Here is a 26,392-nt window from a genome sequence, read left to right as displayed (position 1 = left end):
TAGTAGAATCTATTTCCTGTTCCTTCAATAATTGACAGCTATGAACACTTACCATTTGAAAAAGAGCATATACCTCCTGAATCAACAAGGATTCATGAAGAAGGTTAAGAAGCAGTGGCAGGTGATGCAATTATCAAAATATCACCTTCACAGGAGCTGGTCTTATTTTTTTCATTGGCACTGGAGATTGAACAAGGACCTGTGCATACTAAGCAAGTGTTTTACCATATAAATCATCCCTCCAGCTAGCATTAGTTCTAATACTGAGTCTTTAAAAATCTGACTTTTCTCTTTGAGCTGAAGAGCTGAGGTAGAGCGCCCAGGCCTAGAGAGTTCAAGCCCCATGGCCAACAAAATAAATAAATAAATAAATAATAAACTAAAATAAATTTTAAAATCTAGCTTTGGCATCTAAACATATGTAGGCATTCTAATTCACTTCCTGTTAGCCACTGTTTTGGAGTCTGGTGGAAGAAGGAATTCTACTTAACAGAAATTATTAACAAAAGATATAATTATTGAGAGATTACTATATCTAGTGCTTTGTGATTTTACTTCTTATCTTTGTAATATTCTGAATATATCTGCACATATTGTCCTGATGGTATAAATGAAAAAACTGAGACTGTAAGATGTCAACTAATTTGGTCCAAACTACACACTCGGTGACAGTATCATAATTTAACCTCAAATCTTTTTAACATTGACTGTCATTGTCTTTTCAGCTTTCTCCTGCCACGGGCTGGGAAGGTGGCTCAGTAGTAGAGCGCTTGCCTTGCATGCATGAGGCCCTGGGTTTGATTCCTCAGCACCACATAAGCAAAAAAGAAAAAAGCCGGAAGTGGTACTGTGGCTCAAGTGGTACAGCACTCGCCTTGAGCTGAAGACCTGAGGGATAGCGCCCAGGCCCAGAGTTCAAGCCCCACAACCGGACCCCCTCTCCCCCAAAAAAGAAAGATCTAGCCAGCTTTCTCCTGCCTTGTGATGTTTTAAAATTAGGATCAGGACTGAAGATACAATAAAATTCACTACAACTTCTACTTTAAATTATGGAGGGAATGCATATAAACACAGGAGTAGAAGGCAGAAAGAGACCTGATTATACTTTCTGCCCATGGAGAGGCTGAAATTACCACTAACAAATAATTTGGCTTCCTGAGCCTCATCTGTAAAATAAAACTGTTTTTCAAGAAGCTTACTAGAAGCAATCATACAGAAAGCAGCCTATAGAAGCACTGTGTCCTTGCATTAAACCAGGATGGAAGGATACTACATCCATCTCATGACCGCCTTCAGGTTACAGATCTTCATAATCTTATCATATTCTTTCCCTCTTGACACCATAGTTGGTATTGTCCCAAGATTATCATGGCGCTCCTGCGTCTTACCTTTCTCCTCATAAAGTCTTGTGAAGTCTCTGCAGGAGATGTTTTTCAGAGTACTCACTAGACTTTTGCTAAACCTGAAGTCATTCCATGCACTTGTTTACCCAAACACTGAGACATTTTAGAGGTTACTTAATCCAAGGGCAGAAACACCAGACAGCCAAGTCAAGACTATCTGATGCCAGGTGGCCACTGGCCTGGCTGACATTTCTTCCACATACCATACAGCCTTGCAACTTGGCCCATAGCTAGGAAAATTAATTGTCTGGCCTACATTCCCCATGTCTGATGGGTGAAATGATGCTGTTTGGCTGAAAGATGCATATTTTTATTTCCCATCTGGACACAGTGTTTGGGGAGGAAATTAATCCCAAGTAACGGAACTGACAAACTTGGCCAAAAAGAACCAAATTAAGAGGGAATGGAAAAGAAATAAACAGGACTCATCTACCCTGTCATCAGACAGAGAAGAGTAGATGGTATTCAATGCCTTACTATACAAAAACAAAGACATACTACAAGAAGGCCCAGAATGGGCTATTTCTAACTGGAAGAATATTGTAGTATGGTCTAACTCATGGTTCACTGAAGGAATGCCTTTAAAAAATACCTAACAAAAAAACCCACATTATTTGATTTTCTTGATTCTGGGATTTTGGAAGAAACTATATTCTATCATGCAGCTATCGCGCATTAAAAAAAAAAATCATAGGCATCCTTTCCCATACCTTGGTACTCAGTATTTGAGACATGTCTATTTGTCCATCAGAAACATACCCATGCCTTCTCCAGCAAGTATGAAAATGATTTGAAAGAACTGAAATAGTAATAAATAATATGAGTATAAAAGTTTTATACTTATTTGAAATGATTTTGAATCCTACTGTTGAGAATATTACACATTTTAGAGTTTTTGGATCGTGCATGAGGTAATGATCCTTCTATAATTTAACTTTTTATTTAATAAGTTCACAAAATAGAAATGCTCTAAATTTGATAATTTAATAAAAATTGAGAGATATTTTAAATAAATAAAATACCTCTTACCACAAAACAGAGATAGTGGGGAAGTTTTATTTACTATATATCTTTTTGTGCTTCTAATGTTTGTTCTAGATATTTATAACTTATGTGATAATTGCTCCAAATTTTTCAATTTAAGACAAAATACTAAAGTTGAAATTTAAAGAAATAAAATTCAATAAACCTTCAAATCAGACAATGAGTAACAGAGTTGTTCAGAGAAACTCATCTCTGCACACACTGTCAAGTCAAAACTATGCCACAAAATTCATTCTTCTTTGCCTACACAGTCTCAATTTGAAAGAACATTTGTTTTTTAGCAGATGGCAATATTTTGTTTCTAGGAAAGAATTTCTCTTTCTGTGAACTTTTACAAAGCGTTCTGGAGAAATGGTTAAAGCCATCACCCTACGCACCAACTAGATAGTCAACTTGAGTCCTAAGCCTACCATTAAGTCATGTTGTGAATATAAGGAATGGACATCTCCAGAAAACTGCCCTGTTCACCACAACAAACAAAATTACCTACCTCTGCAATAAACTCTTCTGCAAGATGCTGGTGATGGAAACTGGCAGGGTCCTTCAGTTCTTCTCTATATTGTCTCCCCAAAAGGTGAATACTGAATTCTGCAATCTGTTCAGTTGCTGGTTTTGTGGGCTCTTCTACCACATTCTCAATTTCATTGCTAATCTAGATTTTTTTAGATAAATGGTAACGTTTATTCATTCAATCAATAAGTTTATTAATTGCCCATGGAGTTTCAGATACTGTACCAAGGCAACCTAGGATGATGATTTTTACAAAGTATTTGAGCTTGGAACAAACTAGATATACTTAGAAATAGGATAATTGAGTTGCCATTCAACAAAGTAGTATATGAATTCAATAAATCTTGGCAACTCCTTCACACAATGACTTAAAACTAAAAATAAAATTTTAAAATAAATAAAAGTATAATAACTTCAAAATAGGATATATTAAAATGGCTGTGCAGTTATACATTCTTTTGAACACACATTGACTAGTTCAAGAGAAGATAGAAAGCTTTCCACAAAAAACTATCAAAGTGAGTAAAAAAATGAGTTGCCTCTGCTGTGAGTTGTATTAGTTATACTATTTGAAAAAAATCTTCATGATACACACATATATGTATTTGTGAAGGGAAGAATATATTAATCACTTTTTCATATACCAGATTTTTTGTTTTTTTTGGTCGGTCATGGGGCTTGAACTCTGGGCCTGGGCACTGTCTCTCAGCTTTTCAGCTGGAGGCAAGGAATCTACCACTTGAGCCACAGTGCCACTTCCGGTTTTCTGGTGGTTAATTGGAGATAAGAATCTCATGAACTTTCCTGCCAACGCTGGCTTTGAACTGTGATCCTCAGATCTCAGCCTCCTGAGTAGCTAGGATTAGAAGTGTGAGCCACCAGCACCTAGCCAGAATATTTTTTTGAAACAACAGCTCAAAAGAAAAAAAAAAAGGACAAGGATCTCAAATAGTAGAGCACTAGCCTTGAGCCAAAAAAAAAAAAAGCTCAAGGACAGTGTCCAGATCTGAGTTCAAGCCTCAGGACCTGCACCCAAAACAAAACAAAACAAACAAAAACACAAAAACAAAAAGGGGGGAAGCTGAGTGGGAGGAGGGAGGGAAGATGGGAAAAAAAACAAAAACAAAAGGAAAGTTCTTCAGTTTCTATGTGGAGTCACAACTATATTAAAGGCTAGGTATGGTAATGCACACCAGTAATCCTAGGGGGAAAGTAGAAAATGAGTGAACATTGAGCAGATTTGCCAGCTGTGCAAGACATTACCAAGACCTCATCTCAACCAACAAGCCTAACTAACCAACAAGTTCATTATCTCTATATTATTTATCTTCTTATGGTTCTATAAATAGGCTCAAAATATCATCTTTGTTTTTGAATATTAATGTTCTAATTGGTTAAATATAATTTTATCATTTTACTATAATAAATTCTGTATCAGTTTATAAATGTTTGCAGATCGAAATCATGGCTATCTTACTTCAAGTTCAGAACTACATCATTACTTTCCTAAGTCATTTATTCACAATTAACTTATTGAATGACCAAATATGGTAATATCACATACTTCGGACAAAGTTGTGCTTAGGGTGCAAGTACTGATTTAGGCATGCACTCTATAGATCCCAAGTTACCACCAAACTTGTCCAGTGACAGAGAAGACAAGGAGACAAAGTGGAAGGATTTAACCTGATGTCACATTAAAATACCAAAATTTGGAAGAGATTGTACAACATAAATTATATGCTTCTAGGCAATATTTTAAGACAGAATCTACTCTATGTTATGTAATAGCATATATGAACAAATAAAGTTTTTAATGCAGACCTTAACAGAACTTCTAATAAAATACAGCATGTAATTTTTTAGTTTGGTTTGATGGCTATTTTTGAGACACACAACTATAGGGTACAATGTTGTTCACTATTATTGATAGGACCAATTAATTTTTGAGTATTTTTAAATATTTTAATTAATTTTATGAATATTTTAAAATCATTATTCTTTTTATTTTAAACTACATAAAATCTATATCCTTTCGCTCTAAGGAGAAGAGGTTATCATCTACCAAGGGATAAAATGTATATAAGCCTATTATAGGATAGGCTTATCACAGTGAGAACTCCCCAAATTACAAACCATTTCATTTACAATTGAACACCTTCTCTCCTCAAAAACTTGCCAGTATAACAGATTCTTTGACTCTTAAAGATTAGGAGTTTGTTTTTTTTAATGTGCTGCTTTTAGAATCCACGATATTTTCATAACAGGACACAAAGGAAGTTCTGTATTCTCAGCAATGGACTATAAACTGCATCTTTACTCCTCGTTAGAAACTAACAAAACAGCATGACTCACAGTCTCCTGTGGGGGCTCCAAGCTACTCTCTGAGGCACCTTCAGAGGAGGCCACCCTGGAATATGGAACACTGAGAGCAGCACCTAAAAAGAAAAACAAAAATACAGTCCCAAAAGAAGTCAGAATTCCTATCAGAAAATAAGGAACTGACTTTGAAAGCTGTTCTTACAAGTCCTTTGTTTTTCCGTATTGAAAATTCAGTCCATCTAAACAGACAACAAACATTTGTGAGATTTTATGTGTAGCAACCTTATGCCAAGTTCTATGCTAGATGCTGGGGATTCAAACAAAATGTCTATACCTATGGAACTATACAACAAAGAGTAGAAAGGGATACTGTTCATGATTTGACAATCATTGAAACTTGACTATATCATGGTATTCGATTTTCTATATGTTTGAAATTTCTAAAACTAAAAAGGTTGTATTTCTTGAATTAAAAATAAAGGGGGCTGGGAAGGTGGCTCAGTGGTAGAGCCCTTGCCTTGCATGCATGAGGCCCTGGGTTTGATTCCTCAGCACCACATAAGCAGAAAAAAAAAAAAAGCCAGAAGTGGCGCTGTGGCGCTGAAGAGCGCCCAGGCCCGTAGTTCAGACCCCACGACCGGACCAAAAAAAATCTAAATTTATTATATTAAGTGAAGTAAGCCAGGCCCAAAGAAACATAGGTCCCACGGTTTCCCTTATTTGCAATATCTAGTATATGTCTGAGTCAAACAGAAAAGGTCAGATAAGGTGATGTTAGGGAAATGAACCCTAAAATATGTATTCAAATTTTTTTTCTTTCATGCGATTGTTTCTAACACATTTATAAGATTATTTCTTTGTTGCTTTGTATGTCCCTCCCCCACAGTATAACCCCTGCTTTCACTGATTTGATGTCGGTATAATTTGTGGAGGGGAAGGGGAAAAACAAATCGTTTAAATAGGGATACAAGTGGATCTACTGCAACAATGAGATGTACAAGTCCTTTTGTCGAAAACAAACTTTACAACTTTCCTGGGGTGGCGGGGGAGGGGAGGGCGGGGGAGGATGGGAAGGGATGGGAAGGGGAAACAAAGGAGGAGGCTACAATGCTTGATAAGAAATGTATTCATTATCTTGCCCATGTAATTGTAACTCCTCTGTACAGTATTTTCACAATAAAAAAAAAAAAGAAAAAGAAAAAAGAAATGTACTCATTATCTTGCCCATGAAATTGTAACCCCTCTGTACGGTATTTTCACAATAAAAAAAGCAAATAAATAAATAATAAAGGACATAGGCTAGAAGTGAAGTTCAATGGTAGAGTGCTTCCCTAGCATGTATGAGGCCTTGAGTTCTATCACTAACAATTCAGGAAGGAAGGGAAGGAAGGAAGGAAGGAAGGAAGGAAGGAAGGAAGGAAGGAAGGAAGGAAGGAGAAAAAGAGAAAGTGAGAACTACCATCAATTTACAAGAAATACACAGGTAAAAAGAACATGTTCAACTATACACAAAATGCTTTCAGAAAGGTCCTTACTCTGGGAAACTAGAGGACAAATTACAAGTAGAGGAGCTAGAAAGTTTCTTTTTTTTTTTTTTTTTTCTTTTTTTCTTTTTTTTTGCTGGTCCTAGGGCTTGAACTCAGGGCCTGTGCACTGTCCCTGAGTCTCTTTGTGTTCAAGGCTAGCACTCTACTACTTGAGCACAGCACCACTTCTGGCCTTTTCTGAGTAGTTTATTGGAGATAAGAGTCTCACAGACTTTCCTGCCTAGGCTGGCTTAGAACCAGGATCCTCAGATCTCAGCCTTCTGAGTAGCTAATATTACAAGTGTGAGCCACCAGTACCTTGCTGAAAATTTCTACCTTTTAAGAGTATTTGCTATAAAATAATTTATTGTACCATACTTTTGTCTTAAGTTGTGGTCCAATCTATATTAAACTAACAGAGTTTTAGGTATCCCAACATAATATCATAACATCATAAAGCAAGTGAAAAAGTAATTACTTTTTCTTGAGACTGATGAATAAGAGAGAGAAACTTGGTATGTGAAAATTTTGAACATAAAGAACCTTAAAAGAAAAGTGAATAAAGATACAGGAGCATACCTATCAATGTTGAGGTATCATCAGCAGGAACTGGAGATGACAATTCAGGGCTAGAAAATAATGTTTACAGTTTAAAAATAATAAAAACATAAAGGTTTACTGTGAGTTCTTGGTGTTGTTTTCCAAAAGAAAACCATTACATCAATAAGTAAGCATTCTAAAGCCAAAGTACGAAATAACACAGTTTCTAAAAGTTCTTTCATTAATTCATTTATTGAGTTCCCCACAAGTATTTTCCCAGATATATCTCATCACTGATTTTCTTGCTTTTCAGTTCAAATTACTATATGAAATTATTCTTCTTTATTTACCAACTTTGTCTCTGTCTCCAATCTCTTAATCTGGTAAATAGGTAGTATCAATATGACATCCACTGCACATATGTAGTAATTTGAATTATCTAAAATTAAGCAGCTAAAAATTCAGTTCTTTATTAATATGAGCTGCATTACAAGTATTCAGTGACCACATATGGGTAATGGCCATCACATTGGACAAGACAGTGAAGAACAGTTTTATCATCATAGAAAGTTCTGTTGAACAGCACTGCATTGATCATTTTGTTTTCAGTTGTGGGGCCTGAACTCTGGACCTGGGCAAAGTCCCTGAGCTCTTCAGCTCAAGGCTAGTGCTCTACCACTTGAGCCACAGCACCACTTCCGGCTTTTTCTGCTTATGTGGTGCTAAGGAATCGAACCCAGGGCCTCATGCATGCAAGGCAAGCACTCTACCACTAAGACACCATGAATTGATAATTTAAACATTAGGATGACAAGACAGCTCCCTGGTAGAATATTTTCTGGATTCTCCTATATATTATAATAACAAAAAAATGAATTTCAACTCTATGAGGGCTCAGGATATTAATTTGGTAGAAAAATGATTGCCTAGCATGTGTAAAGTCCTAGATTCAATCCCTAGACAACACACACACACACACACACACACACACACACACACACACACACACACACACACACACACACACACACACACACACATATGCACGCACACATGCACATATACACACACCCCACAAAATAATAAAAAATAAACTCCAAGCCGGGCGCTGGTGGCTCACGCCTGTAATTCTAGCTACTCAGGAGGCTGAGATCTGAGGGTCGCGGTTCAAAGCCAGCCCGGGCAGGAGAGACCGTGAGACTCCTATCTCCAATAAACCACCAGAAAACCGGAAGTGGCGCTGTAGCTCAAGTGGTAGAGCGCTCGCCTTGAGCTGAAGAGCTGAGGGACAGCGCCCAGGCCCAGAGTTCAAGCCCCACGGCCGACAAAAAAATAAATAAATAAATAAATAAAATAAATAAACTCCAGTACATAGGGAACCTTTCCTGCCATGTATCTATTATACTTCAAGAATTTAAAAAGAAAAAGCACTTTCTACTTAGTAACCGCTATGTTTTTGAAAACAAACGAATACATGAATGAATACTATATGCCAAGCAATATAAAAGGCCCTTGATACAAAGCTATAAGCAAAACACATATGGCCCATGAAAGTTATAGCTTCATAGAAAATACAGATCCCATAAAAATGGTTATAAATGGAACAATTAGTACAGATAGAAAAATATTGGTTAGAGATGCAATCATATAATGAATCTATTCTCACTTGAAAGATCATCATTATCGTATTATTCTATGTAAAGAAAGTCAAAGCTGGGAGAAATTACTTGCTGTAAGCCATATTGCTAACAGATTTCAGGTCTCCTCATTGACCTTGCCACGCTGCAACTACAAGCAAAGGTCAGAAGATACTCTTGAGAAAGCCCCTGCTTAAAGATAAGAAAGCAGATACCCACATGTCCAAACTTCCAAAGGTAAACCAAAGGTATGAAAGTTAAATTATAGTAACTTGGGAACATTTCAGAACCTCAAACTTGCTATATGTGTCCTAAGAAGAAAGAACTGTCCATTAACTTTTTCCAAAAGAGTTGGTCAATGGTGACTGTTTTTAACTCAGCAATTGAAAACTCTCTCCAATGTCTCACAAATCAGATACCTAAAGTGACTTGATCACAGTCAAAACTGTCTCACAGATATGCTCAGGTGCCAATAGGTTCTATGTTCAGAACCACTTCTTTAGATACCTTGCTGCTCTAAGCTTAAATGAAATATGTTAAGCCATCAAATAGATACAAATAGCATATATATGTATATATATCACTGCATTGGTAATTTATACATATTTATGTAATTTATATATATATAAAACATTGTGTGTGTGTGTGTGTGTGTGTGTGTGTGTGTGTGTGTGGTGTGTGTGTGTGTGTATGCTGGTCCTGGGGCTTGAACTTGAGCTTTTGTGTACAAGGCTAATACTATACCACTTTGAGCCGCAGCTCCACTTCTGACTTTTTGGTGATTAATTGGAGATAAGAGTCTCATGGACTTTCTACTCCAGCTGCTGCTTCAGACTGTGATCCTCAGCTCTCAGCCTTCTAAGTAGCTAGGATTACAGGTATGAGTCAGCAGTGCCTAGCTCACATGGCATACATCTTAAAGGATCAATTTTCCTGAAAGCTCAATTAAATAGGGAATTCAATAATTTAAAATAATAAATTATTTTAAATAACTCAATAATTTTAAATATTAATATAAAGTCTAAATGAATCTTTCAGTGAAATATACTAAATCAAAGGAATTTTATAATTGAAGCTACACTGGAAAGGTCAATTATGGGCATGTTCTCAACTCCACAGACTTTAATAAAAGATTTGAGAAACACAGGTTTAAAAAACATCTCACCAGTAGATGGAGGCAGGGAGGAGATAGTGGAAATGATGACATTAGTCACGATGTATTGTACACATAAATTGTCATGTTGGATTAATTCTTTTGTATAATTACTTAAAGATAATAAGAATAAAATAAAATTTTAATAGACTAAATATATCTCATGAAAAAGATTCTTCTATAAGAAAATTAAAATATTGTCTGAATAATAACATATTAAACCTTTAGACCAAACTGATCATCATTAGTTATTGAGCGTGTATCTGCAAGAAATTGCTAAGTGACTTGTCATTTAGAAGAACCTAAAGGAATATATCTGAACATGTCACTTTGATGGGCTGAGTAAGGCCTGATTAATGAGAAAATATCATTAAGAGTTTTAGGAGGAAGAGATTTTAAAAATGAGATTCAGCTAAACTGAAATACATTTTAACATAATCAAGTCTGAAGTGTCTATCAGTTATCCACAAAACAATCATTTCCTTCTCAGTATCTTCATCTCATAAACTGAAAAAATGAAGGCCTATTGGGTAAGCAAATTTCCAAGATCACACAATAATTCCAAGCAATATCCAGTTCCTTTATGATAATAATAAAAATAAAAATAATTATAACTAAATTTACTAATCCCTTACTTTGTATCAAGCACTATGTTAGGTGCTTTTTATCTTGGTTAACTGGCTTAATTTTGGTAACTACTGTAAGAGGGCAATAGTACTAACCCCATTCAGAGAGACTAATTCTAGAAGTTAAGAATTTCCTCCAAATCACAGAAACAGCCAATGAGGATCTGTGATATAAAAGAGATCCATTTAATCCCACAAATCCTACTTTTCTCAACCTTAATTCATAAAGCTTCAGGGTTGGTCTATAATAACATGTAATTTTTAGTAGAATAACACTTGGTCATAATGATAGTGACTCATATAAACTAAATGACTTAAAAGTCAAAGTGTGTAAAGGTACCAGGAGGAAAAGGAAGCTGACCAGGGTTGACGACCTCTGGAGAGCAATTGGATATAAAAAGCACAGTAAATCAAAGGAACACCAAAGCACAACATGACAGCTAGACCAGGATGCTGGCAACTACAGGAGGATGTTTGGATGAAATGAGAGAGAAATAAAACCTCATCTGAGGTGGGTCAAATTGTTCCTCAAAATCAAATTATCCCTCAAAATCAGACCTCATCATCTAAGATGGGTCAGATTGTTCCTGAAAATCAAATTAGCAAGCATGAAGAAGTAGAAAAGTCTGCTAACTTGAGGAGAAGCTTTTACCTTACTGAATATAAACAACATCTTAATGAAAGTAATTAGGAAACTCAGTGCTTCAAATTGCTTGTCTAACACTCCAACACCTTATCCTTCACCCTCCTACTCATTCTCCTTTCAAAAGGCAGTAAAGGACACTGAACAACACGAATTCTTTCATACATTCTTATTAGTTAAACCTCCTATAGGGATCCCTTAAAATGTCACTCACCATAGCACTAGAACACAGAGGTATATTGAGCTTAGAAGAGGAAATTTTTCTTCATTTCTAGGCCAAACTACAAACTTAAAGTTGTTTCGCTAAGATCTTTAGTATAATACAACCCCCCTCTCACTTCATACAGCCTATTATTCATTCTTTACAGTCATTACTTAATCAAGTCAGTGGAAATCAGGTAGGGAAGTGAAAAAATACGCTCCTAGTCACATGGAATATAAGTTTGGAAACAATGCAGACTTATGCTATAGCTTTAGTGGTAGAGTATGTGCTTAGCACACACAAGGACCCAAGAGTTTTAAAAATTGTAAAACAAGCCAAACAATGGTTCATACTCAGATTGATTACTACTCCCCTTGATAATTTTCTTTTTTTGTTTTCATGAGTTTTTTTTTGTTTTTTTGTTTTTTGTTTTTGGTGTAGGGCCTAGTGTTGAACTTGGGGCCTGAGCTCTATCCCTGGGCTCTTTTGCTCAATGATAGCACTTTACCTTTTCACCACAACTCTACTTTTGGCTTTTGGGGGAGTAGTTAACTGGGGATAAGTCTCACAAACTTTTCTACCTGGGCTGGCTTTGAACTGCAATCTTCAGATCACAGCCTCCTGAGTAGCTGAGATTCCAAGTGTACACTACCAGCATCCAGCTGCCTTGATAACTTTCTATACTTTGCTCTTGAATTCATTATTATAACCAGCATATAATAGCAAAAGAATTCAAGATGGTGCTAGTCTCATCTGTATCTTTAACATTGTATATGACTTGGAAAAACACTTTATTTGGCCTAGATCTGAAATTTTAATTAATTTAAAATAAGAGTACCTCCTTATTTAACCAATTTCACAAAAGTGTTGAGGAAAATTAAATAAAATAATATACAGAAGAACTACCAAAAGTATTAAACGGTAAACAAATATGAGTAAATAATACAGAAAAGTATCATTCCAAACAGAATAAAACATGTACTGAAAACTGTGGTTTTGTTATCCCTGATGATTATCATCAACTATAAATGTAAGTTAATTAGGGAATCATGAAGAAAATCCCAAAGAACAAATCTTACATGAAAATATGACCAGAGACCTGATAATGAACAGACTCAGACATTTAATAACATGTTTATTGACCCATATGCACTTTGCACTTGTTGAGAATATGACAGAAAAAAAAGCAAACAGCAGGAGATTCAGCAGGGGCTAGTGCTAAAAGGAGATAAAGGTTGTCTGGCAATGATGGAGAAAAGAGCTGGCACAGACTCCTCATAGAAAAGATTTGAGTACAATGGGACACAGGGTTAACCAATTCAGCAGGGATGGGATACTAGACACTGTATTGGAAATGGGACTATACAACTTGTGGGAGAGAGGGGTCAGGAGGGGAAAAACTGGGAGAAAATGAGGGAGGAGGTGACACTGTTCAAAAAGAAAGGTATTCATTACCTGACTTATGTATCTGTACCCCTCTGTACAACAAACTTTTTTACAAAAGAAAAGAACTTGGACATGTTTACTAATGAGGAGTTAATAAAAGAGATATTGAAGACTTGGGAAAAAGAAGCAATTACGGGCAGAGGTTTCCAAGCCCAAGATGGGAGGTGAGGTGAAGAGTCTTGGCAAATGATAGAGAAGCTTAAAATTGGAATAAAGCAGTATTTACCAAAATCATGCATCATTAAGTAGGCTATAGTTCACATAGAAGAAGCAATTTAATGTACAGAAAAGTAGTAGTAATGGATGTCAACCTCAGAAGAACAGAGTAGAATAGTGTGATTTCTAATGTTTAGATGGTAGTGGCCATAAAGATTACTTAAACATCTGCTAAGTCAATTTTTGGAGGACACATTACAGCAAATACTTTAAGCTACTGGCCTAAAACTTCCTTAATGAGTGTCAACAAATACGGTGAGGGCAATACCAAGCAGTCCAACAAATTCACTAACCTAATGATACTGACACCAATGTCTAAAGACAGGTCTCAAAGTAGAACCCCTCAGACCCAGAATACTCCATCATAATACCTGATAGAATCATAGTGGACCCTTCCCAGCCCCCATGCTTTATAGTTTTTGAATTATTCTAATCACTTAAAAAAGGGGTAAGCATCCCAGGGAACCCTGATACTACTATCATGAGGATTTTAGGAATAGCTTATTTCTTCCAAGCCCCACTTCCATCATTTCAAACCTGTATTCAAATCTGTCATATCCTGACCAACAGAGAACTCTTCATCATACTTTTCATATAAGTGTGAAAATTTAGGGGGCTGATAGGACTCTCCAATGTATTTAGTTCACTAATTGTTGCATTGTCAATCACAAAAGAGCTTTAAACTCTCCCTCTCAGTAGTGAAGAAGCCATACAATTGACCCCGATTTACAAAATCTCAAGCCACAGCATAGATTTGATGATATCATGAATTGAATGAATGACTAACACCACACAGAATACACTGAATGACTAAAACTATACAGATACATTACTTCCTGTATGAATTCTAAACTATGCCTTTACCTTGACTCTCTGCTCTTCAGGCTAGATCTCTAGAAACTGACTCAATCACTTGATTTTTCAACCTACACAATGCTTTCCTATGTAATAATCTACACGCTGGCATAATCTTGATATTCTGATAATTGACAGAATGTAAAATCTTTTACCTCAATAGCACTACCTTTTATATTCCTTGTCCTACTACTGTTTAAGTACTGAAAACAATCTGATTCCTAGATTCATATGATTCCCAAGTCATAATGTGGCTTCATCAAGGTCGTATGTACTATTCCTTCATTTCAAGACCATAATCATAGTTTATGAAAGTGATCCACATCACCCCCCATTATTTGACAGATTCTCTTCTACTATAGTATGTCATTTCTAAACAATATCATCATTAGATTTTAATTTTCAATAGCAGTAGATAATTCCATATAAACTATCAATTTTTTTTCTTATTGGAGAGAGGAACAAGTCTGTCAGCTGGTCAAGTCAGACAGTAAGCAAGCAGTGGGTATAATAGTGTTCTGACAAAGAAGATAGAGGCAAGAAGAATAAGAACTGTTGGTACTTACCCACAGGTCTGGTCCTTGCAAGAACTGGAAGGAAAACAGAAAAGGAACCATCAAAAAGGGTGAGTCTCAGAATAGTACAATACATCTCTATTGTCAAAGGCAAATTTAGGAGAAAAATAACAACATAGTTACCTGCTTATAGTTTCCTTTGTATAAGTCAGTTTCTAAGAAAAAACAAATATAAAAATAACTCAATCGGTAACAGTTGTGAAGCAGTGAATAAAACTTATTCTACAGAGAACACTAATGTCCTAACATGATAGACTGTATGTCACAGTTTTTGTGATACAGTTTTCTGTGACATACAAATAATAAATGCAGATACTATTAATGCCAACTTGGTTTTGTGTCTGTGGGCATTTCTCAACATTTAGTGTTTCTATGTGTCCCACAGTTGCTGAGTGTCTCAGAATAGGTACAAATTAACAGAGTTTACTTGCTAGTCATTTGATAAAGGTCTAAAGTTGGAAACTGGTAGAGTTTTACATTTATATGCTATAAACTCAGAATCAAAGAATTTTGTGATATAATAAACTGACATCCTGTAACACTATATACATGAACATAAAATAGCCAATAAATCTGTTTCTCTAAAATTCAGACAAAAGACAAATCATATCAGTAATTGGATTTTTTTTTTCAACTCGGAATTCCAAACAAATTTTCCTAAGTTTCTTCTAAATTGCAGTTTTAAGATCAACATGACGTAAAGAACAGACTTCCAACTCAGAAGGTCTAGTTTCAAATCCTTGTTTCCTACTTCTAGTTCCAAATGGATTAACCCGTGTGTGTGTGTGTGTGTGTGTGTGTGTGTGTGTGTGTGTGTGTGTGTTTGTATGTGCACACACATCTTTCTTCATTTAGTCTTAGCGGTATGTGCATGCTACTACAACACATGATTCCTTTCCTCCTCATAACACTTACCTTCATGAGTAAGCTTCTGTGTTCCACTGACTGACTAAAATTGGTACCCATTTCAAATATACTTGTAATTCCATCCTCACACAAATCCATCCAGTGACGATATTCCTCACGCCCAGGAAGTCGATCCCAAAAAGTCCTGAATGCTTCCCAGACGGCTTCCTGGCACACTGGAAAAGGGACAGAAAAATGTTTTTAGGGAAAACTAGCCTGGCCTAACATAGCCTGGAGGTCGGGTAGGGGGGGGGGGGAGTTTCACAATGAATGGAACAATCATTCAGATTTCCATGAGAGACTCTCACCCACAGTGTCCTTTCTGGAGGTATATGAGAGTAGTACTCAGTTAAAGTTCTCTGTATGTCTGTAAGTCCTTTCAGTTCTAAAGATAATTTGTTGTATGCTTCATTCTTTTCCTTTAAAAAGGGATTTAGTCATCTCTTAATGAGCTGGAGTTTGGTCCTTAAAAAAATTCCATGAGCTGGGCGCTGGTGGCTCACGCCTGTAATTCTAGCTACTCAGGAGGCTGAGATCTGAGGATCACGGTTCAAAGCCAGCCCGGGCAGGAAAGACTGTGAGACTCCTATCTCCAATAAACCACCAGAAAACCGGAAGTGGCGCTGTAGCTCAAGTGGTAGAGCGCTTGCCTTGAGCTGAAGAGCTGAGGGACAGCGCCCAGGCCCAGAGTTCAAGCCCCAAGACCAACAACAACAACAAAAAATTCCATGTTTATGCTCTGCAAAAGTATAGCTGATGTTAAGTTTACTGTATTTAACCAGGTGTTTTCTGAATAGATACTGATTTTAAGTTTCCTTAATGTTTACAGATGTCTTTCTTAAATTGTACCTTTAAACGTCAGTTCTTTGACCTTTCTGAATGGCTCTGGAACTTTAAAATGTCTGGAATATTTTTTTTGGCAAAATAGAGTGGCATAAGTGAAATAGCATCCACCCCTTTGAATTTTTTTTCTCAAGAAAGCCCTTTTTGTAAACTTTTATTATAAAGATGCTGTACAGAGGGGTCACAGTTTCATGAGTAAGGCAATGAGTACATTACTTGTCCATCATTGTTACCCCTGCCCTTCCTTGTTGTTGTCCCGTTATCCCTCCTCCCCTCCCCTTCCCATCCCCTACCTCCCACCCTCCCACCCCTGCCCAAAGTTGTAAAGTTCGTTTCCAATATACTGTCCTGTGGGTGTCCTTGTTGCAATGAGTCATCCTGTGTCCTTGTTTCAGCGTTTTGTTATTCCCCATCCTCTTCCCAGATTAGACAAATATATCGATACCCACACACAAGATGCAGGGTAAGTGAAATGAACCCAAGATATGGCCACAAGAGGTCTGTCTTTATTGTTATTGTTTTAAATGTGCCATGTGATTTTATTTTTTGTTGTTGTTGTTTCCTTTGTATGTTCTTTCCCCATGGCATATCCTCTGTTGTCATTGTACTCCTTTGAAATTTTATCACTTATTTTTAATTTCAAACAGAGTATCTGGAACTCCTCAAAGTTTATAGGAAGTTGAATGTACTTCATAAACTTAGAAAGAAGATGTTTGTCTGGTGTTACCATTCTTAGGCTACTAAATCTCTTATCTAAAAACACAACATGAAGATTAGTCCTTTTATACCTATCAGTAATTGTGCTCCTTAATATTTAACGAAACGGACTGAAAACCTATACCCACAAAAATATTTATACACAGATGTTGAAAGTACCCTTATTTATAATTGCCAAAACTGGGTGGTGAAGAAGCTGTTCTTTGATAGATGAATGAATAAATTAACTCTGGCAAGCCTATATAAGAGAGTGTTATTCAATGAGGATGCAAGCAAGTGAAAGAAAGAGAGGGGGAGAGGAGAGGGAGAAAAGGAAGGAAGGAAGGAAGGAAGAGAGGGAAGGAGGAATGTGTGGAGGGAAGGAGGAATTGAGGGAGGGACAGAGAAAAAGAAGAAAAAAGAAATGAATGTTCAAGCCATGAAAAGCATGAATAAACTCAAATGCATATTGCAAAGTAAAGAAGCCAATCTGAAATGGCTACATATGGTATGATCCTAGTGACAGCTGGGAAAGAGAAAACTATGGAGATAATAAAAAGATCAGTAGTTACCAGAAATTAGAGAGAGAAGCAGATAAGTAAGTGGAACACAGAGGACTTTTATGACAATGGAATTACTATTTTACATTATCATGATATAGATAGATAGATGGAGATATATACATTTGCTTAAGCAAATACAACAAATGTGCATCACAATGGACCCTAATGTATATGATGAACTTTAGGTAATAATCTGTAAATGCTGGCACATCAACTATAAAAAATGCTATATTAATATAATAATACTAATATAAATTTTATATTAATATGTTAATGCTGGGTGATGGAAATTTCCTCTGGCATGGCCCACTGACCACCACACCTTCATCTAGGGGACTTTCCTGTAATTGTCCAGCCTATTCTCCAGCCACTAATCTTAATCTAAATATGAAAGCCCAATTACCACTTCTACCCCTTAGGTGTCATGCACCTGAGTCCTAAGTCCCTCCACCCCAGCTTTCATGATGTCATGCCTCCTGTCTCCTAATTCTCCTCAGGTCACCTTGGTGTCCCTCTTCAACTTTCCATTAAAGTTGATCTGTTCTGTTGAAGTTGGTATCTTTGTCCACTTTCATTCTCCCTACCTTTTTGAATCCATCCTTTTCCCTCACACTAGAGAATTTGAGGAGTATATGGTAGCACTCTGGATATTCGGCTAAAATTTTAGGCTTTTATCTAAGCCTAGAACTGTCTAAAAATAAAGTCTATTAATTTTAGAAATAATATGTGAAAATTAAAAAAGAAAAATGCTATTCAAGAAGAATATACTGCTTCATTAAGATAAAACTAATTCAACCTACTTGCTGTTTTCCAAAACCATCAGTTCTTAAAAGCTCCTAAACAATGTCTGCCCATTTTATTTAGCACCGAGTGTGTTGCAATCCATTTCAGATGGACATGACATGACAAGTAAAAGACAAACCAATGAGAAGAGAGACCCAAGAGAATAATTAATTTGCCATTACACGAAGATTTAATATTCATAGCACCCTTCTAAAGAGAAGTCTCTGGACTTACAGAGTCTGAAGATCTAAGTTCTAACCCTAGTTTTACCACATACTAACGCAATAAGTATGGGTAAATTACATAGATATTCAAAGCTTTAATGTACTTTACTCCTTTTCAAAGGAATGAATAATTATTGCCTTACAAACTTTATCTGGGGAAGCATTTTTGCAAACTGTGAAGTGCTACAAGAGTTTCATGTTATTACAGGTTGTATATCTCCTACTCAAAATTCTGGAAGTGGAAAACCATGTACATTTGCAGCATTGTTTACCATAGTCAAGATATGGAATCAATCCAGATGCTACTCAATGGACAAATAGATCAAGAAAATGTGGTGTATATACACAATGGAATTCTACTTGTCCATCAGAAAGAATGATACTGTATCATTCATAAGGAAATGGAAAGACTTAGAAGCTAGCGAAGTAAGCCAGACCTAAAGAAACATAGGTTGCATGGTTTCTTTCATTTGTGGTAACTAGAATGTCTCTACAAACCTACAAATACGCACACTGGATAGTAAATACACACACATATACACAGGGACATGATAAGCTATACAAGTCTCTAGACAGTCATACAGTAAGACTAAAGAAATATCTTCACAGGAGCAGCTCACTAAGGCTCAATAACTATGTGCATATGATCATAGAAAGTAATATCTTTCAAAATGACTCCAAGAAATGGAAAGGAGCTTTTTGCTGCTGTTGTTGCTGCTTTTGTTGTCTTTTCCTTTTGTATTATTTATTAGTTTATTTGTCTTTGGGCGGGTAAGGGGGCGCAGAAAAGGGGGGACAAAGGGTAAACAAATACGGCAGTGGTACTCACTAGACAGTATGTTGGAAATGAGCTATACAACTTGTGGGTGGAAACGAGAGGGCAAAACTGGGATAGAGCCAGGGAAGAGTTCAAAAAGAAAATGTACTTATTATCTGACCTAGGTAACTGTAAGCCCTCTGTACATTACCTCTACAATAATAATATAATTATTTTTTAAAATGCTGGAGATGGGGACATGTAGTTGTGTGATAGAGCACATGGCTTATTGATAGAACATTTTCCTAATGTATGCAAAGCACTGGATTAAATCTCCACAGCACCCCTAACATATAAACACACACAAACTAAACAAACAGTGGTGTCTCAGATTTATAATCCCAGCTACTTGGGAAATGGAGGATCATGGGTTGAAGACAACCAGACAAAACCTTTTTGAGACTCCCATCTCAACTAATAAAAATCTAGGTGGGTGGTTTATACTTGTCCTCCTAGCTACTTAGGAAGTATTAGTAGGAAGCTAACAGTTCAGGCCACTTCAGGAAATAAAAAATGCGAGACTCTCTCCCAAAAGTAAAAGAAAAAAGGAATGTGGTGTGACTCGGATAGTTTTAGGATAAAACTCCTAATTTAAAGCAAAATAAAATAAAATTTGAGTGTGTTGCTTCAAATACCACTGTAAGAAGTACTATCATTTTAAACAGTGTCTTCAATAATTTTGGAATAACTGAATAGTCATATGTAAAAGACTGACACTAGATTCCTGTGTTTTTCCCTTAACTAAGATCAAAGTGGATTGAAGTCCTTAATGTAAGACCTGAAAATTTAAAATTATAGTATAAAAGCAAAGGAAAAATACTAGAAGATAAAAGAATAAGCAACAGTTTTCTGAATAGACTCTAATAACAACAAATAAGGGTAAGAATTAGCACATGAGATTGTATCAAATGAAAAGTCTTCTGTACTTGAAAGTAAACTTTTAGAATCAACTAATAGCCCTGGAAGAGTGTGAGGGAAGGGATGACATTGTCCAAAAAGAATTATACTCTTACTTGAATTGCAACTATAATCCCTCTGTATATCACCTTTATAATAACCATTTTTTAGAGACGATCCACAGAACATGAAAAAAAATCTTTACAAGCTATTTATTGTACAAAAAGTTAACATATAAAATACATAAAGAGCTCAAATAATCAAATATCCCTCCCCCAAAAAATTAACTAATAAATACGCAATCGAACTGGACAGTTCTCAAAAGAAGTATAAATGGCTAATAAATGAAGAAATGTTCATCATCCTTAACATAAACCAAACGCAAATGAAAACAACATAGATTCTATCTTACCCAGTCAGAATGGAAGTCATCAAGAAAAAAAAATACTGATTAAGCATGTAGGACAAGGGAAAGAATACTCTTACACTGTTGGTAGGAATGAAAATTGGTCTAGCCATTATGATCCTGCGATACCATTCTTGAATATAGATCGAAAGGAACATACAAAAGAGATAACCTACCCGCACACCACTAAAACAGCACTGTTTACTATAGCCAAGATATGGAACACAGAGTTTAGGCATAAAGGAGAATGAAATTATGTTACTTGCAAAAAAATGGATGGAACTGGAGATCATCATGTTAAGAAAGATAATCCAAGTTTGGGAAAACAAATAATACACATTTGTTCTTGTATGTGGAATCTATACTTTTAAAAGTAATAATAATGACATGATTATAAAAAATATAAAACCAACATTCTGGCAGAGGGAGAAAGGAAACAGTGATAGAGGTTGAATGTTACAGAAGTTCATTATTATATATGTGTATGAAAATAGACAAATAGAACTCACCAAAAAGGAGGGAAAAGGAGAGAGTGGCTAAGAAAGGCAACTATAGATAGGTAAATGTGATCATCATACATTATATTATGCTAGAAATATCACAAGACCCCTTTGTACAATTAGGATAATAATAATTATTGTTGCAATGTTACAAATGGATTTTATGTTTCTGCTTGCTAAAAAGTCTGTATGGTAAATACGCTTCCAATTGTTCCCCAAATTTCCATTTTTATCCAAGAAAAATTACTAAATAAAAAATTACACTTTCAAAATTAAAAAATAATTATTGTTGATATTATAATAACTACATAAAAATAAAATAAGGAACCATTAGAAGGGATCCAATAGACAAGAGGAAAAGACAAGGTGGCAATGGTGAATATTATAGAAGTATATAAAAATAACACAGTAAAACTCAACAAAAAACTGTTAAAAAGGAGGGGCAAATAGAAAAGGATTCAGAAAGTTTCGTACAGATGGGGTGAGTTTGATCAAAGTACATTATATACATAGTGCAAATATTACAATGAAGTACTTTCTACAATTCATTTATGCTTATATTTTAAAATAAGCACATGGATCCTTATATTTGACTTAAAATTCTTCATGAGCATCAAATATATTGTAATACCTTCCTAATTAAACATTGATCCTGAGGGAAAAGAATAATATACTTCACAGATTTTTTCTCTTCAATTTACATTTACAAATAAATGTTTTTAAAGGAAAAGTTTAATTGAATAATAGTTTTAATTTGTGCTAGGGAAAAAACTGAATGGGTGGGTTAAATAATATTTATAAATTCATAATCAGAATATCTGCATTCTTTCACTGCACAGACTAACTCAAATTTTCCACTATACATTATGCCTATTTCTTTTTTCTCATTTTATTTCTTTATTTATATATTTACTTGGCAGTAGAATTTACTAGTCAATACTCTTTGAGGATAAAATAATCCATTTTTCTTTTCTTGAAAGTATAAAATATATTCAGCTTTGTGCCCATTAAAGTTAGAGTTTTAAAAAGTTCTACCAGTTTATGAACATATTAGCCAGATCAATATTTATTTTGTAGATATTTTTTGACAATGTGATATATGTGTGGACCCAGAATCTAGCTAATAGGGGTGCTATTTGGATTTAAATTTTAATATTATAACTTGAAATTTGTAGATCTGAAAAAAATTATTTAATAAAAATAAATTATTCTTTACCTTAAAAAATAAATTTTACAAGATCACAAAAAGGAAGTACCATTATTTTAAACACAAAAACTTTTTTTTTTGGGGGGGGGTCCGGTTGTGGGGCCTGAACTCTGGGCCTGAGCGCTGTCCCTCAGCTCTTCACCTCAAGGCTAGCGCTCTACCACTTGAGCCACAGCGCCACTTCCGGCTTTTTTCTTTTTGCTTATATGGTGCTGAGGAATCGAACTCAGGGCCTCAGGCTTGCAAGGCAAGCGCTCTACCACTGAGCCACCTTCCCAGCCCCTAAACACAAAAACTTTTTTAGCAACCCTAGAAACCTGTGGAATGTTCAAACTACAAAATGAAGTGGTTTCATATATATATATAAACTATTCCAGCGGGTGAGTATGCCTTGGTAAATATGTATTATGAGTATACTTAGGTAAATTACTGCAGTGCAGAGACTAAAAATTATAATTTTTCCAATCATATAAACGTATTTTTGACGTGCTTACAAAGTCTTGTAATATTGACTTACCTACACTAATATAACATCTTTCTGAATTATGTTAATACTATATTTTCATCAAGTCCTTTTTGCTTCATTAATATAAAATTTTGTCTAAATTGCCACACTTTTTTTCTTTTTCTTTTTTGCCCGTCGTGGGGCCTGAATTCTGGGCCTGGGCACTGTCCCTCAGCTCTTCAGCTCAAGGTTAGTGCTCTATACTACACTTGAGCCACAGTGCCACTTCTGACTTTAATGCTTATGTGGTGCTAAGGAATCGAACCCAGGGCCTCATGCATGCAAGGCAAGCGGTCTACCACTGAGCCACCTTCCCAGCCCCCTGCCACACTTTTTTTTATTGTAAAGATACTGTACAGAGGGGTTACAGTTACATGAGTAATGAGTACATTTCCTATCGAGCATTATTAACCCCTCTTTTGTTTTCCCCAACTATCTCTTCCCTCCCCACCTCCCCAATTCCTCCTTCCTCCCCCGCCCCGAAGTTGTAAATTTCATTTTCAACATAGTGTCTTGTACATCTCATTGTTACAATGGATCAACCTGTATCCTTGTTTTAGCATTTTGTTATTTCCCTTCCTCTCCCCAAATTAGAAAAATGAACATACAAGATGCAGGGCACCAGAATAATCAGCCCAACAAATGGACCATAAATTTCATCAGGGAACCCAGGTTTTGTATATTGGCTTACCTCGGACTTTAAAATACCTCATATGGTTTGCCACAGCTTCTGTAACACTTTCATTTGGACAGATTTTTACTCCGTCAGGAAACAGAATAGATCGCCGGTGCCTTCTAAGTAACCACTGTCTCTCAGTTTCTCGGTGATCTAGAATCTGTTTTTTTTCAGTAAGTAGAAGAGCATCTGTAGATTCTTCAGGCAGGAGAAAAGCAATTGTACTCTTGGGTTCTTGGTTTTCTTCTAAAGATACAAAGTTTTGTATTACAAAGTCAAAGCATATCAAGGCTCAGAATAAAAGTAACAAAAATTGACATTAGGCCACATTTAGACTTTGAATCTAAAAGTCAATGCTCAGTGTAGACAGAAGTATAAATCTAAAAAGGGGAATAAAATATTCAATCTCTCCAAAATCCCCACTCCTTTAATTCAAGATTTTTTTAAAATCAGGTATATGCCCAATTTCATCACAAGAAATAAAAGTAAGGTTTGAACCCAGATTTATTAAAGATAAAATGCAAAATACTGAAGATATTTTTAAACAATTTATAAAAATCAGTATCAAAGATTGAGTTATATTTGAGCAACTTCTCATAGCAATCACATCAAATAATTTCTGGAGAATATGCTACAGATACATAAGAAGATGAAAAACATACCTGTTAAGGATGTAACAATGCCTTCTATCAGGAAAAATATCAAAATATGCAGAGAAATCTTCCCAAAGAGAGGAAACATAATCGTTTGGGCCAAAATCAAAGAAACAAGAGGCAAAATCTTAACTGAGCATTCAAAGACTTGAAATTTCCAGTAACAAATTCTTACACAAAAGGCCCAACATTTAAAAGTTTATTTTTGAGAACAGACGACCACGCCAAAACCATTATAAATTTTTAAAATGTCCTTTCAGAGTAGCTCTCACTTCTACCTTGAAATTATCAGCATGATAGGAAAGCAGGGGAGATTAGCTAATTAGAACAGATGGGAGAGACAATTTCTTTAATCTAGCTAGCTAAGCTCTTTACTGACACACTCTTGCTGTTAATAAGCAGTTCATTTACAAATAGTATGTTTCATTTCTAATTCAGTGTTTTCTTCTCCCCCAAAGTGTTTTTAATCCATTTGTCAAGTTTGATAGATTAACAGGTTCTCTGGGTTTTCCAGACCAAAGATTTACCAGCATAAAATGTCCAGATAGCTGTACCGGTATATCACATACAGAAATGTATACTAAACAAAACCCATTTTTTCAATAAAGTTAATGTCTTGTAAATTTCCCTTCATGCTAGAAAAATTGTTCACTGTAAAAACCAGTTATTTTGTCTTCTTCCTTATGTATCAAATGGGGGGAGGGTCAGAATAGTAAAGCAAACTTCTGAGTATTAACAAATGAACTAATTGAATCCTCAACCATTGCTTAGATTAATGCCTGCCCTGCAGAAGCATGAAGTATAAAGGACAGTATAAAGCTTTGTCCCTTCATTTAGGTTCAAATGTGAGGCCCAGAGTGTTTATCGACAAGAGGAATTTTTAATTCTTAATCAAGAAAGGGTTTCCATCCCATAATTGTTTTTATCAGATAAATCTAGTAACTGGGAAATTAGTCATAATCCCTGTGGAGGCAAACTTGTTTATCAAATAATTTATACTTTATTTTATGCACATATTTGGAGTTCTGGGGGGGGGGGAAGTGTCTTGTAAAAGATATAGCAAATTTCTCTTGTCAATCCCGGTTAGCAAAGTAATGTTGTATTATGCTTTAGAAAAAGTTCGCCAATTAGATTCTTCAAAATAACCTCAAATAAATCACATATTTAGCCCTTATAAAAAGCTAACACAATGCTTGATAAGAAATGTACTCATTACCTTGCTCATGTAACTGTAACCCCTCTGTACAGTATTTTCACAATAAAAAACTTATTTAAAAAAGCTAACAAAAGTAATTGACCATTAAAAATACAAGCATGTAGCATTTGCAAAATATTGGGGAATTTGTCAAACTTTATTTGTATGAGTCGGAGAGAAAAGCTGAAAATGTTACTTAACAAAATTTTAAAGTCTTCAAAAATGTTTCTTGACAATCCAGAACATGAGAAAACTTTCCAGTGACAAATATTGCTGAGAAATTAGAAATCTTTCTGATTTATCAAAAGATAAAAATAAAATCTAGATATCATAGCAATTCGGAAACATTTTCTGTACTTAGACTGAAAAACAGTGTTCTAAAATTCCCCTTGGCTTTCAAATATTAAGTGGTAAGTTTAGTATTCATCTTTGGTAACTCACCGAAGCTCTTTTTTAAAAACATATTGTTCTAAAGGCTGATCTTAACAGCAGACTTTCAATGTTCACTGAGTTTTCTATTAGGTTGTACCTTCTGTGTTCTCACTTGGCGGAAGAGACAAAGCAATTCACTTCACTCTCCTTTCAGGAGGGCATTGAACCTATTCATGAAGTCACTTCTCAAAATATACCATCTGTTTTGTGTATGTGTGGGTTGAACCAAGGGCTTCAGCCAAGTGTTTACTCTGTCACTTAGCCATATACCCAGCTCAAGACCCCACTGCTTAAGCTCTTTGAGATGCTTTTCTCATTCAAGAAATTAATCTCTGGTCTGGGAAGGTGGCTCAGCGCTAGAGCGCTTGCCTTGCATGCATGAGGCTCTGGG

At 35.6% G+C, this 26,392-nt stretch overlaps 1 protein-coding gene across 1 annotated transcript in view; it reads right to left on the bottom strand.

The window, feature by feature from the left end:
• The window catches only part of Impg2 (interphotoreceptor matrix proteoglycan 2), a 54,386-nt gene extending 29,924 nt beyond the window's left edge, over window positions 1–24,462 (bottom strand). The window contains exons 1-8 of the mRNA XM_070030357.1: window positions 24,384–24,462; window positions 23,737–23,967; window positions 15,614–15,780; window positions 14,822–14,853; window positions 14,690–14,713; window positions 7,375–7,434; window positions 5,313–5,367; window positions 2,938–3,099 (exon numbers count right to left, since the gene is read on the bottom strand). Of these exons, the coding sequence (XP_069886458.1) occupies window positions 2,938–3,099; window positions 5,313–5,367; window positions 7,375–7,434; window positions 14,690–14,713; window positions 14,822–14,853; window positions 15,614–15,780; window positions 23,737–23,967; window positions 24,384–24,462 (810 nt within the window). The remainder of the gene's footprint in view (window positions 1–2,937; window positions 3,100–5,312; window positions 5,368–7,374; window positions 7,435–14,689; window positions 14,714–14,821; window positions 14,854–15,613; window positions 15,781–23,736; window positions 23,968–24,383) is intronic.
• Window positions 24,463–26,392: the final 1,930 nt, after the last annotated feature.

The sequence above is a fragment of the Dipodomys merriami genome, unplaced genomic scaffold, assembly GCF_024711535.1.
Source record: "Dipodomys merriami isolate MVZ:Mamm:240054 unplaced genomic scaffold, mDipMer1.0.p SCAF_2, whole genome shotgun sequence".
Lineage (NCBI taxonomy): Eukaryota > Metazoa > Chordata > Mammalia > Rodentia > Heteromyidae > Dipodomys > Dipodomys merriami.
Note: the sequence above shows the minus strand (reverse complement) of the source record. Positions and strands in the feature narration are given on the sequence as shown.